Here is a 13,542-nt window from a genome sequence, read left to right on the forward strand (position 1 = left end):
AATAAAGAAGTGTAACATCTATTAAAAAAAATTTTCTCTTTAACTGAATACTTGAAGGGATTTTGAAAGAGGAATTAAAGCTTTCAGGATTTAATGACATAAACATATTCACGTGTAGAAACAAGATGATATCTAATTTTTCTAGCTCTGTGATTGCTTGCCTGAGTAGACTTTTAGATTTGGCAAATAGAATGAACTCTGGCTCAAATGACAGCTATTTAATGAAAGTACCCCTTAAGATCAAAAGTAAAGACAAGAAATGCCATTGTCCAGGGACCCACAGATGATCCCTGGGCGCTGCTCTGCAGGCCTCAATGTGCAGTAGCTTCTAGGCGATGTGTTGAAGTCCTATGTCCTAATTCTGGACTCTCATTTCCTTCCTAGATCTGGTTTGCCTTTGTCAACGGCTTTTCTGGACAGATCCTCTTTGAAAGATGGTGTATAGGGCTTTATAATGTGGTACGTTGAGCGCATTTGATCATTCCTATTTTGTTTGCTACTGAAAGTAAATGTAGTGCCTGGGCCTCTGGCCGTCTGATGTAATGAGAAGCTTGTCCTTCCAGATGTTTACAGCGATGCCTCCCCTGACGCTTGGAATATTTGAGAGATCGTGCAGAAAGGAAAACATGTTAAAGTATCCTGAGTTGTACAAGACGTCTCAGAATGCTCTGGACTTCAACACCAAGGTAGGAGCCCATGTCCTCTCTCTGTTCAGACGGGTTTGCTCTGTTGCTGCAGGCTTGGGGCATCTGGCTTGCTCAGCAAGCATTTCAGGGTATAGAATGTAGCAAGTCAGTTGAAGGTTCCCATATGGAGGACACGGGAGTTTTGTTGGTTGGATTAGATTGTTCGGGAGAGTTTGTTGTTGTTCTTGTTGTTGTTGTTGTTATTGTTTGTTGTTTTGGGTTTTTGTGGGGGTTTTATCTTTTGACTGTTAAAAAATTAAAATAAAACCACTCTTCCTTGGGGTTCTTAGACAGCAATACATGGCCTTCCAGGCCACACCACTGTCCTTTCAGACAGTGTAGGAAAAACTCACTTCTCACGGGCTAGTCACCTGGACTAACGTGGGCTAGACGTGTGTGCCGAGTATTTTCTCATTCTTTTCTAATGCTGTGGGGGAATAGTGTTCTCATTAGAATTTGAGAGTGATTGAGACAGGCATTAGAACCCTGGTCTCTAGGAAGTAACCTCTCATTTAGTAACTCTGAGGCTTAAAATTAAAAGCACAAGATGAAGCATCCAGCATTTCACCTAAAACTGGTCGTCTGCCTGAGTTGTTGTTTTTATTTTTTGTTTGTTTGTTTTTGTTTTTTAATTTAGAACGTTATCTCCTTTCCTTTTCTTTATTGCATAAAAAGTTCCATTAGCATAAAAAGCCGTGGTTTCCTTTCGGCGTTCTCCTGTGTGGTTATTTTGCTTTTCCACACCGCCCTTCCTCTCATCCCCATTCATGTGTTTCCACCCCCAGCTGTCCCCTTGTACTGTCAGAGCTGTGTGTTTGCCACCCTCCCCTCCCCTCCTCAGCCTCCCTCCAGGCTCTTCCCCTCAGTCTATACTCATCTTCACCTGAATGTGCGTGGATAAAAATGAGAAGCTGAGAGCCACACACAAGAGAGACCACACCCGGACCACCTCAGTTACTGTAATATTTTCCACTTCCATCCATTTCCGTTCTAGGCACATGGGCTTATTTTCCTTTATGGCTGAATGAAATAGCACCGTAGAAATGTACCACATTTTTAATGTCCATTCGTCCGCTGGTGGACAATTGAGCTGATTCCATTGCTTGGGTTCATACACTGCCTGACACATCATAGCCTGGCGTCTTCTCTGTTCTGTGATAGCCATTCCAGCAACAAAAGACTCCATCTCTGCATAGTTTACCTTCCTGCAAGGATATCTTTTAGCATGTTTCTACACTGGCATTATGTAATGATTCAGGTCTCTGTGTGTCCTAACTGAGAGGGGGATTTAAAACGCCAACAACCAAGGTAGATGCCATTCTGAAACTCAAAATCATGTATATGAAAATGAACAAATATGATGTCCATTTTCTGAATCATCTCCACTTAATTCAGTGCATGTTTGTTAGTAAATTAGTGGCAATTAGGTTATAATTGCAATTCAGCATTTTGAATTTATAGTCATTTCACATGAGAACTTTTAATACTTATTCGCTCTCTAGTGCTATTTATCCTTAGTATACCAAGAACAAAGTGAAGCAGGTGTTTTGGTGCCTTTGTACCGTGCACCATAACTGATACTGTTGAGTTTATAACCAAGAAGTTGTTTGTCTCCTAAAGCTCAATCTTCATGAGCACTGTTCATGAATGACAACTGGCACACATGCATAGAACTTCATGGCTTCAAGTTAAATAACTGAAACTAGTTAATTAAAATATCAAATATCCAGGGGCTTGCTTAATTTATACTACTGGTTCTGACATATATTTCTAGTGTCATACTCTTAAACTGTCTCTCATAGTACACAGTGTCTGATATGATAATGTTTTATTTTTTTAAGTTGGTTATTTATTTGTGTACTTATTTATTGTGAACAACTTGTATCGAGTTCTCTCCACTTTGCTGCCATGGTTTTTGCTGTGGGGTGGGAAGGGAGGACATCTTCAAATGATGAAAAGCTGTAGTCAAGGCAGATGCACTGGTCGTGAGTTCTCGCTTTCCTGCAGAAGTATTCTGGGAGCCAAGCACAGACAGCTTGTCATCAGCAGTGACTCCTATCAGCCGAGTGGGTTTCATCACGCTCAGCTATAGGTCCTTGCCACAAATGGGACAAGTCCCCCTTGGATGAAAGCTAAACTCATCCTCCCAGGACAACCCCAGTCATCCTCTCATGCCCTGCATGCAGGACGACATGGGCACAGTTTTGTGTACGTGGGACAGTGCAGAGTGTTGATGGAAGAGCACCTTTTTCCTTCTGTCTTTTATTGTTGAAGAAGTACTTCATTATCTTAGGGCCCAAGCATTTAAAAAGTCTCCAGACCAAGCCAAACTGACTTGAGCAATTCCCATATCTCTTTAAATATGTATTCAGCTTGTCATCTATTTTTCTAAGGCTTAGGGATTTGGGGGGGCGAATGAGTTCGGTAAAACTATTTGGTTGAATCCCATCTAAATGTTTTAAAATTCAGGAACAAAATGGTTACAAAATGCATGGTTGTCCACACAGCGGTTGCCGAGGGTCCCCCAGTGTGGAGCATTGTGGCCTTGAATGATGAGGCTTACATTTGTTATGGTAAAAGGGGTCGGAGGTTCTGAGGTCACGACAGGGGTTAAAGGATTAGCATGTGACAATAAGTATCCGTCAGGGAAATGGAAAAGTAGAACTAATTTTTCTTGCACCCACCTGTGCTTTCTGTCAAATAAAAACTTGTGGTAATGACACAGTCAGGAGAAGCAACAAAGGTTAATGAGCAACACAAGTTGAGACGTGTAAAGTATCAGAGCGTAAATTGGATCATACAAGTCAGCGTGGCTGGGAGAGCCAACAAAGGCTGAGATCACAGTGGAAAATTTCGGAAGGCAGGCAACTTAATTTCTGTTGTTTGAACAGCTTAAAACTATTAATACATGCCAATTGTATTTAACATTAAGCTCTGTTTGCAAGAAGCCATTTTAAATGATGACGCTACAGCTGTTCTGTGGCTCATAAAGATTCTAAACAGTTTTCTATAACTTAATCTTTCACATTCACGTTACAGAAAGTCCCGATGATGCCTGCTCTTCTATTTGTAATACCCAAGACATTAAAAAGTAATGGCTGTTAAGTGGCTGTGGTGATTGTCTGAAACTTGGTACGGACAGATGTTGAGCAATTGTAAAAGCCTTTGATAAATTCAGACATAGTCACAATACTTTATTTTAATGAATATATAATTAAGTGGTAGATATTGTGGTTTTTTTTTTTTTTACAGTTGTATGTCTATTACAGGAGAGAGAGAGAAAAGCATACTAATTTGTACCACTGAACATTTACTGCATGGTAGGGTAGGAAATAAAGCAGGGAAGAATTTCCCGGTCATGTCTTTTAAAGGTCTATTCTTCTAGAATTATGAAAGGAATCCCAGTGTAAGAAACTCCAGGATCTCCATTTGTTATTAGATTTGTGCATGCGAACACACACACACACACACAAAACCTCTCTGGTATGCAGAAGTTTAAACTTCTGATAGTGGATTCTTAAAGTAGAAAAACATTTCAAGTGAAGCTAAAAAAAAACATCTTGAGAAACATAAAAATAAATAAATGACCCATGAATGTCTATGGCAGTTTCTGTCAGTTCTATTAAGTCACGGTGGTCCCCCCCCACACACACACACACAGCAGAAACACATTTTGTGCATCTAGCTCATAGATAAAAAGAAAGGTCAGAGGTCACAGCGCGAGTTTATCACCAACGGTTCTCATGGATTCTTGTTTTCCCTCAGGTTTTCTGGGTTCATTGTTTGAATGGCCTCTTCCACTCAGTTATTCTGTTTTGGTTCCCACTGAAAGCCCTTCAGTATGGTAAGTAGAAAGGGTTCGAATGCAAGAGCTGGTGTCCCACAAGGAAAGGAACTCATGGTACATGGTCAGAGTTAGGGCCGAGTTCCTTCTGTGGCATTTTCCTTAATCTAAACTGTATATGCATCCAAAACTCGAGCACACAGGAGAGATTTTTATTATTCCTTCAGTAGTCAAGTGATGTAATCTATGCAAAGCCCCCTCTCCTTTAGGTCTCAGGCTTCCCAAACTTGCAGACTCCAGGACATTTGCCCCCTTTGCAAATGTATATGTGAAGGCAGTAAGTGCTAACCTCTCACCATCATCTGTTTATTGTACCTTCTACAGTTGAGCCTGGTCAGTCGTGCCAAGCATTTTCAGGTGAACTTGACCTGACATTTTTAATGTATTTTCCCCCTTTGTCTTGGAGTGCGCACTTATTCTCCACTGGTTTCAAGGGAGTGAATTTATTCCACCGGTTTTGAAAGAGAGGATCATGGTATACTTCCTAAAGTGGTGAAGTAGCCACAGTAGCAAGGAAGGAAAGATATCTGTCATGCCCAGCCTAATGCTTCTGAGCCCCCAAGCAGACCTTTCCCCTGGGGTGCTAAGGAAGATGCTGGCCCTTCAGGGCTGTGTGTTCCAAGGTTGCAAGACGAAAAACATCAGCTCATTCTCCACTCAAGTAGCTGCCAGGCCTTCCTAAGTGCAGGCATTCCCACTATCTATGAATTCATGGTTGCTAGCATAACACCACGCTGCCTGTTCGCGTTCCCCTACAGGTCCTTTAACAGGGGTTTTCAGAATGGCCTTGATAAAACTCGAGCCAAACCAAGTACCTCAAGGCTTACTTGCAACAAAATTGCCCATGTGCTCTTCCACGGAGAGGCTTTGCACAGAGAAGCCATCTAAGATCACCCTTTTCCCAAGGCTGCAGCAGTCCCCTTGCAGTCCTCACATCTGCACACTACTTGCCTCGACTGATTTGTTGTCTTTGTCTCTCTGCATCATCTTCCTCCTGGAAGATTTAGCAGGACGAGGACTGAGTCCTATTGGTAGGGCTCAGAAAGAGGCTCACTTCTCACAGGTCCCCAGCCAACTGCAGATGGATTACTGCTGCTCACAGCAGGAATACCTAAGTGTTACAGAGGAGGTGGTGGACTCCTGCCCTAGCCAAGATTTTAATCTTCTTTGTTAATTATTCAGGAAATTATAGTAGTAAATGCTGCTTAATTTCAAGGCCATAGGAATAGGTTTGTTTCCTTTTAAGGTAACAACATTTATTGCAACATTTCAAAATGCACAGTTCAGTGGTTTTTAGTATCTTCATTCAACTATGAAAATGTCACCACCACATAATATCATAATGTTTTATCGCTCCAGAAAGAAATCCTGTGCTCATTAGCAGTTACTCTCTGATTTTTCCTAATCTCATAACCCTTGGAAACCACTAATTTTTCTATCTCTGTGAATTTGCCTATTGTGAACATGTCCTTTAACTGGAATTATGTATAAAAGCTTGGCCTTTCCATTTTGCAGGATCAGTCAGCACTGTCACCATTTCTGGTTAAATAATATTCCACCGTATAGATATACCATACTTTATCAATTAATCAGTTGATGGAGAGTATATGGTCTCTGATTTTTGGAGCAGCCAGATCCCAAAGTCCAGGATACTCTGACCTTAAACAAATTGACGAGGTACAGTTAGTTTTCAAGATGTTAATATTAACATAAGAATGGAAAGCAAGATAGCACCAATCCATGAAACTACTATTTCAACGTTCTAAACTAGAAAAGGGAAAATTAAGCCAAACCTTGAGCTGCAGAGATGACTTAGAGGTTAAGAGCACTGACCAAGCTCTTCCGGAGGTCCTGAGTTCAATTCCCAGCATCTACATGGTGGCTCATAACCATCTGTAATGGAATCTAATGCCCTCTTTTGGTGAAGACAATGACAGTGTACTCACATAAAATAAATAAATCTTAAAAAAAAAAAAAAGCCAAACAAAATACAGTGCACTTTAGCCGTGTTAGACCTCTCACTATGTTTACTTGGGAAACAGTCTGTAGCAGCAGCAGCAGCAGCAGCAGCAGCAGCAGCAGCAGCAGCAGCAGCAGCAGCGGTGGCAGTAGCGGCTTCAGCCCCACCATGCCCAGCAGCCGCTGCCCTTGAAAACCAAATCCAGAGGGCCGTTGGCTTTTCCCTCAGAGATCGAGTCATAGGTAGCACAGACTTTGGTATCAGCTTGATATTGAGGAGTCTATCATTGCTCTACCTTGGTGCTACTTTTAAGTGAGTGCTAGGAGGCTAAGAGACTTGTTTTGCTTTGAAAGTATGGAAAAACAGGAGTCTATACAAGTATATAATAGAAACCATTTTTAGTGGAGTAATTACAAGAGTTGCCTGTAGTCATATAAAACATAAGAGATTTTGGGGATCTGTGGAGTCAAAATTTGAGTATTTATAATTTTGGTAATAGTCAGTATTTGTCTTTTTCAGCTATGGTACATGGTCAGCGAGGGATAAGACACATAGTGCTTTGATAAAAGCGATGCAATGGTCTTTGCATCCTCCACCAGTTATATCCAGACTCACTTAAGGTTACCCTTGAAGAAATTGTAGGCCAGCCTCTGATTATCTCTCGAACATTGGTGTGTCCAGGAAATGCTCAGGCAGGCAGGCTGCACAGGCATTAAAAACACACCAGCTGCATTCCAGAGCCCAGTAGCCTCTGTGGGAAGGGTTGTTCCCTCCATGAGCAGAGCCACTGGCTTCCACAGGATTACAGCCTTCCATGTGACCAGTGGATTTTAATGTAACAACAAAAAAGATGGCTCAGAGGTTAAGAACACTGGCTGCTCCTCTAGAGGTCCTGAGTTCAATTCCTAACACCCACATGGCAGCCCACAACTGTCGGTAACTCCAGAATCCAACACCCTCATACAGGCAAAACATCAATGTACATAAAATAAAAATAAATACATTATTTTAAAAAACACTTCTATCTCTGGAAAAACACAATATGTGGTGAGTTTTGATGTAGTATAAAAGAATTATTGGAAAAGATTACTAAGATAAACACAGACACACCCATTATAACTCTGTGTATCTCTACAAAGCCATATTTCTCTGAACTATTTTAACCAAAGCAACATTTGAGGGCCCAGCTGTATTCTGTTAAATTCTGGACGTTAAGGAGACTGATGTAAAACAATGTCAATTTTCTTGTTCATTTTTGTTTAGGAAAATAGCTATTTTTCATAAAATGTGTTTATATGACTTTGCACTGGGTTTATTACTGTTATTTTTTAGATAAATGCAGATTTCTTTTAATGTTCTGTTTTAATTTCTAATTTGGTAAATGCTGATAGCTATAAAGCATATACGTGAAAGCTTCTGGGAAATCTTCAATAATTTCTCAGTAAATCCAAAGATCAGAAATGAAAGCCAGCGATCTATCAGTCATCGGAATGCTTGCCCCAGACAGCGCATGTCACTTGTGTAAACTTGCAAACTAGGTAGAGTAAGGCGCTTCATGCTGCCTTTCAGAAGGGAGCCGAGATCCGTGGGAATTGAGTATCGATATTTTCGACCCATAATAACATCTCTTGATTAGTTGCTATTCCTTCATCTACAATTGTCTTTGTTAATCATCCTAGAAACACAAAAGATGTGCTTTAGCTATGCCCAGAAATCCAGCCAGGCCCTCAAAGGATCATGTGCCTGGCAGAGGGTTGGTGCTCCTTTGTGTCTGAGCACGGTTTCTCATGGGTCACTCTTGTTTCCTGATAACAGCGTTATTGAAAAGGTCCCTGTGACTCTCGCTGATTCTGCTGACGCCTTCCCTGTCGGCACTCCAAACGTCACCGCCTGTCACTACACAGAGCTTTAAGCTCTCCACACGATTGAGAGTTCCACCTTTTTATGTATTTATATATTTGTTTTCACCCTCTGGGTTGGAAGAATTGATTAGCATGTCAGCTTTCCTGCTTTGCCTGGGCTCTTGGAATCTGGTGTTTAGTTTGTGGCCCATCTGTAGCCATTTTGTGAGGAAGAGCAGCATTGTCCTGAACACCCACTTCATCTCTAGCCCCACAGCAAACCTCTAGGTTCTTCTTGTGTTCAAAATGACTAAGTTGCTTCCTCCCTTTAGAACCTTTGTTTTCTTCTCTAACGAGCCTCTTTTATTTTTTTTTTTTTTTTTTTTTTTTTTTTTTTTTTTTTTTTTGTCCTTGCAGGCACGGTATTTGGAAATGGGAAAACCTCAGATTACCTGCTTCTGGGAAACTTTGTTTATACTGTAAGTTCAGCCCCTTTACCTATTTTTGTCTAAGGCCACACCTTTCATCTCTGCCCCTTTCCTTTCGGATTTAAATGTGTGTGCATGGAGGGAGAAAGTTAAGGATCATTTGTGGGTTTCCTTTAAAAATGAAATAAGGTATTTGGAGTATTAAAGAGTTTTCTACATTAGGTTTTCCTGGGTTCATACTCAGGTGACTTCATGGGAACTTTCTCCAGGCGCCAAGTCATATGCATACCACCATACCTGGTCTTTCTAACTATGATTTGGATTCACTGACTTTATAAGATTTCTGTTATTCTTTGATTTTTTTCAGTATTTCTTCTTTTTACCTGTTTCCCTATTTTTTTCCTTTATTTTTCACTTCTTCCTCAAATTTATCTTACTGGCATAACTAATTATTTTTGGCCTTCCTGGATGTTCCCAAGTTTCATTAAAGTATTTTTGGGTGTACACCCAGTACTTTCTCTAGAGTCTCAAGCTAACTAACTTTACAGTGGTTTGGGGCTAGAAAAATGGTACAGTGGTTAAAAGCACTGGCTACTCCTGGACACCTGGGTTGGTTCCCAGCACCCACATGTTGGTGCATAACCATCCATAACTTCTCTCTTTTCACACTCTCTTCTGACCTTGGGAGACACCAGGCACACAAGTTATGTATATATATACACACACACACACACATACACACACACACACACACACACACACACAAGCAAACACATAGGATAAAATTCTATTTTTACATTTTAGTGTGAGTGATTTGACAGGCTTATGAAACATTTTCTCCACAGCTGCTAGGATCCACCAATCTCTTCTTACTGCCCAATAAGATGCCAGAAACCACTCAGACCATCTCTCCCCTAAAAGTCTAGAAGGCTACGGGATACTAATAATGCCCATGGTCACACAGTTAGCATCCAATACATGGCCATTCCAACCTGAATCCTGCATGCTGTGACCAGCACTCTGCCCATCCCTAGTATGTTCACTCCCTCCCTCTTCAGCCTCCGCATGGAGAAAGTATGGCCAAACGGCCATTGATGTGGCTGACTGATAATGGCCCTCAAATGCTGTTTTGAGCCTGAGACTATAGCTCTCTGAGAAGAATGCAAATCTCAAATGTTGAAATATCTGAATGATAGGAAATTAAGTTCGTTTTCTGTGTTAATTTGTTTGAACTGTCAACTCCACACCATCTAGGAGAGAGTTTAATAAGGACCTATCTAGAACCAGTGGTCCTATAAACGCATGTATCTATAGGGATCATCTTGATTATTAATTGAGGTAGGAAAACCCACCATGAACGTAGTTAGCACCATTTCATGGATTGGGCTTTGTGTTACATCAAATAGAGAATTCCTGCAAGCACACGTGGAGGTGTGCATTTATTCTATCTCTGCCCTTGACTGTGGATATGATGCTTAAAGGCCCCCGCCTTGGTTTCTCCATAATAAAGACTGTAACCTGGAATTGCAAGCCGGGTCAAGTCAAGATGCCCCCATGCTGCTTTGTCTCGGAGCATTATATCACAGCAATGGAAGTTACACTCAGTTAGCCAGAGGGTCCAGGTTTGGGAAAATCTTGGGACTTTTTTCCACTGGTGTTTTCCCACTGAAGGGGGGAAAGAAAAACAAAGGCATGATTTGAGAGGATTATTCTCTCTCGAGGGATGAATACCAAGACAGAACCGTGAAAATACCTAACCGGGTAGATGGAAACCATAACCATAGCTTATGTTATGGCTGTCTCCAGGGGACAAATTAAAGTCTCAGGAGAATTCTTTTCTTTCACTTTGTCATTTATTAGAAACATTAGGTGGCTTGACCTAAATTATATTCACTGAGGTTGATGTCTACAGATATTAATCATAATTTTTCACCAGAGACCCTGATGAGAATACCCAACTATATGTCTATACCGTTACTTTTCAACCTTGCTGAAAATAATATCTAAAACTGTCCCAAAACCTGAAGTAGGAGTCAACACTGTGGCATTGGCAGTCACCAGTCCTGGGCAAGAAGCACATTTTCAGTGCCGAGTTAATCTAGTGCCCGTAGTGTCCTTGACTCACGATATTTCAGCTTTTTACACGTAGTTATAAATAGATCATAATAATATAAACACTAGTCTTAACTGCTTTCCATTCAGTGTTTTAATTAAAAGCAACACTAGGGGGAAGATATTTTCATCACTGGAGAAGATAACTGCACAAAACAACTTAAGAGGAAAAAGAGGTTATTTGCTCACGGTGTCCAAGGTGTCAGTGGAATGACTTGGTGGGAAGCTGTGATGATTAATCTTGTTTGTGATTAATCTTGCATGTGATTGCACATTCTGGTTGATGTGATGGCTGCCATCTCTGGACACACAGGCCTGGCCTGCATTAGGCAGGAAGCTGAATGTAAGCCTAAGAGAAGTCCTCTACTACCTCCTTCAGTTCCTGCCTACAGGTTCCTGACCTGGGTTCCTGCCCTGACTTCACCTGATAGACTATGTAGCCAATAAGCCGAAATTAACCCTTTCCTCCCCAGACTGCTTTTTGTCATGGTGTTTTTCCGCAGCAAGAGGAGGAAGCAAACGAGAATGGAAATTGGTATCAGAAGTGGATCCTTGCTGTAACAAATCTTACCATGTTCTATGTTGGGAGCGAGAGGTGGATGTTATTGTAGATATTCAGGCTGAAGGCAGGAAGTGGGAGTTATTGTAGAGATTCAGGCTAGAGTCAGGGAATGGGGGTTTATTGTAGAGATTCAGGCTGGAGTCAGGGAATGGGGGTTATTGTAGAGATTCAGGCTAGAAAAGACACTGAGTGCTCAAAGATTAATGGGCTATTCTGTGAGAGCTTGGGAGACAAAAAGTACAGATGATGAGGCCTCAAAGGGAAATTTTAGGGTCCCTCAAAGACTCTTAGAGTCATTAGTATAAAAATTTGAATGTAAAACCTGCAGTCTCTGGTCAGCTGGAGCTGAAGAATCAGCTGTTATTAACAAGAGGCCAGCAGCACTGACACAACTGCCTAGCTAGGACAATGGGACAACTGATGCTGGTTAGCTGGGTCTGGAATTTTTCAGCAGTGGTTAAAGAGACCAGCATCATTGGGGTGAAATCTTCTAAGAGGTATTTCTTCAGGGTCAGTACACAGCACGGGGCCAGTGGCTATGGAACTCGGCATATAGCATGAAGAGTCTCTCCCACGTGTTTCCGGTTTTGAAGGCATGAATGGGTCACAAAGAGAAGCCAAGGCCAGATACTGGGTGAGGGGACTAGAGTCTCCCTGAAGACAGGCCAGCAGAAGGCATTGTTGAAGATGCAGCCTCAGTTGAAGTGGAGACCCCAGGACTGAAGGGGCCCTGGAGAGAAACTGAGGCTTAGCACTGAGAGAGGCCCTTGGTGAAAGCCCAGCTTCAGTTATAGTGGAACCCCCCCTCCACAGGATTATTGGAGATGCCAGGGCTCTGAGATGACAACCACAGAAACCTAGGCCAGGGGATAATGGTGTTGAGGAGACAGTGACACAGTGACAGTCTCCCCCTACCTTTTCCTTCTGGGCCCTCGCCTTATATGACCACACTGCCCACACTTGGAGTGAATTTTCCTTTAGACGGTGCTTTCTGGAAATGCCCTCGCAGTCAACCCCAGTGTGGTTTGCTAGCCTCCTAGGTGCTTCTCAGTCCTCTGTCTAACCACTGAGGCATCCAGAGGGGAGACACAGAGCAGTCAGGGCAGCTTTCAGAATTACTACTCGTCTTAGTCAGGGTTCCGTTGCTATGTTGAAACACCTTGACCAAAAGCAACTTGGGGAAAGAAAAGGTTTATTTCACCTACTCTTACATGTCATTGTTCATCCCTGAAGGAAGTCAGAGCAGGAACTCAAGCAGGGCAGGGACCTGGAGGCTGGAGCTAGTGATGCAGAGGCCATGGAGGCCTCCTGATTACTGGCTTGCTTCTTATGTCTTGCTCAGCCTGCTTTCTCATCAAACGCAGGACCACCGGCTTAGAGACCGTCCCACTGACAATGGGCTGGGCCTTTCCGAAGCAATCACTTATTAAGAAAATGCCCTACAGGCTGATTTAATGGAGACATTTTGTCAATCAAGGGTCCTCCACCTCAAATGACTTCAGATTGTGTCAAGTTGGCATTTACTAGCCAGGACACCAATATAATCGCCCGCCGCAGATGATGTGTTTTTCAAGAAGCGGCTGACTCTCATATCCTACATTTGCAGAATTATACATACATAAAGTTCTATAACTGAGACTTAGATTCCCAAATATCCAGTTGTTTTTCTTATATAATTTATCTTTAAAATACAGGAAGTGAGGTTTTAGTGAAAACCATTCAGTTAAAACCTTTCAGTTAAAAAGAAGCTCAAAACCCCAAGTTAACATAAGCACATGCTATTGCTGAAGGGGGCTTAAAACGAGAGAAAGGGGGTTCAGAGAATGTGGCATGGTGGTGTGGGGGAAAGGGGTTGCCCAGGCGGGCCCATGCCCAAACACCTCTTCCCCCTGAGGGACCACATGCACACAGACATGGTATAGAATAGAGTTTATTTAGGGCAGAGGATGGGAGAGACAGAGAGAGAGAGAGAGAGAGAGAGAGAGAGAGAGAGAGAGAGAGAGAGAGAGAGAGAGAGAGAGAGAGAGAGAGAGAATAGAGTAGAGGAGTGGAGGAGTGGAGGCTGGCCATGGCCACATGGAGAGAGGTGTGAGGGGAGGAGAGTCCAAG

The 13,542-nt window shown here is 42.2% G+C and overlaps 1 protein-coding gene across 6 annotated transcripts in view; it reads left to right on the plus strand.

Moving 5' to 3' along the window:
- The window catches only part of Atp8a1 (ATPase phospholipid transporting 8A1), a 227,487-nt gene that overhangs the window by 183,517 nt on the left and 30,428 nt on the right, over window positions 1-13,542 (plus strand). For all 6 annotated transcript variants that reach the window (XM_052199340.1, XM_052199341.1, XM_052199338.1 and 3 more), the window contains 4 exons: window positions 385-459; window positions 564-686; window positions 4,452-4,530; window positions 8,749-8,810. In XM_052199340.1, coding sequence (XP_052055300.1) covers window positions 385-459; window positions 564-686; window positions 4,452-4,530; window positions 8,749-8,810 — 339 coding nt within the window. The remainder of the gene's footprint in view (window positions 1-384; window positions 460-563; window positions 687-4,451; window positions 4,531-8,748; window positions 8,811-13,542) is intronic.

This window comes from Apodemus sylvaticus, chromosome 11, assembly GCF_947179515.1.
Source record: "Apodemus sylvaticus chromosome 11, mApoSyl1.1, whole genome shotgun sequence".
NCBI lineage: Eukaryota > Metazoa > Chordata > Mammalia > Rodentia > Muridae > Apodemus > Apodemus sylvaticus.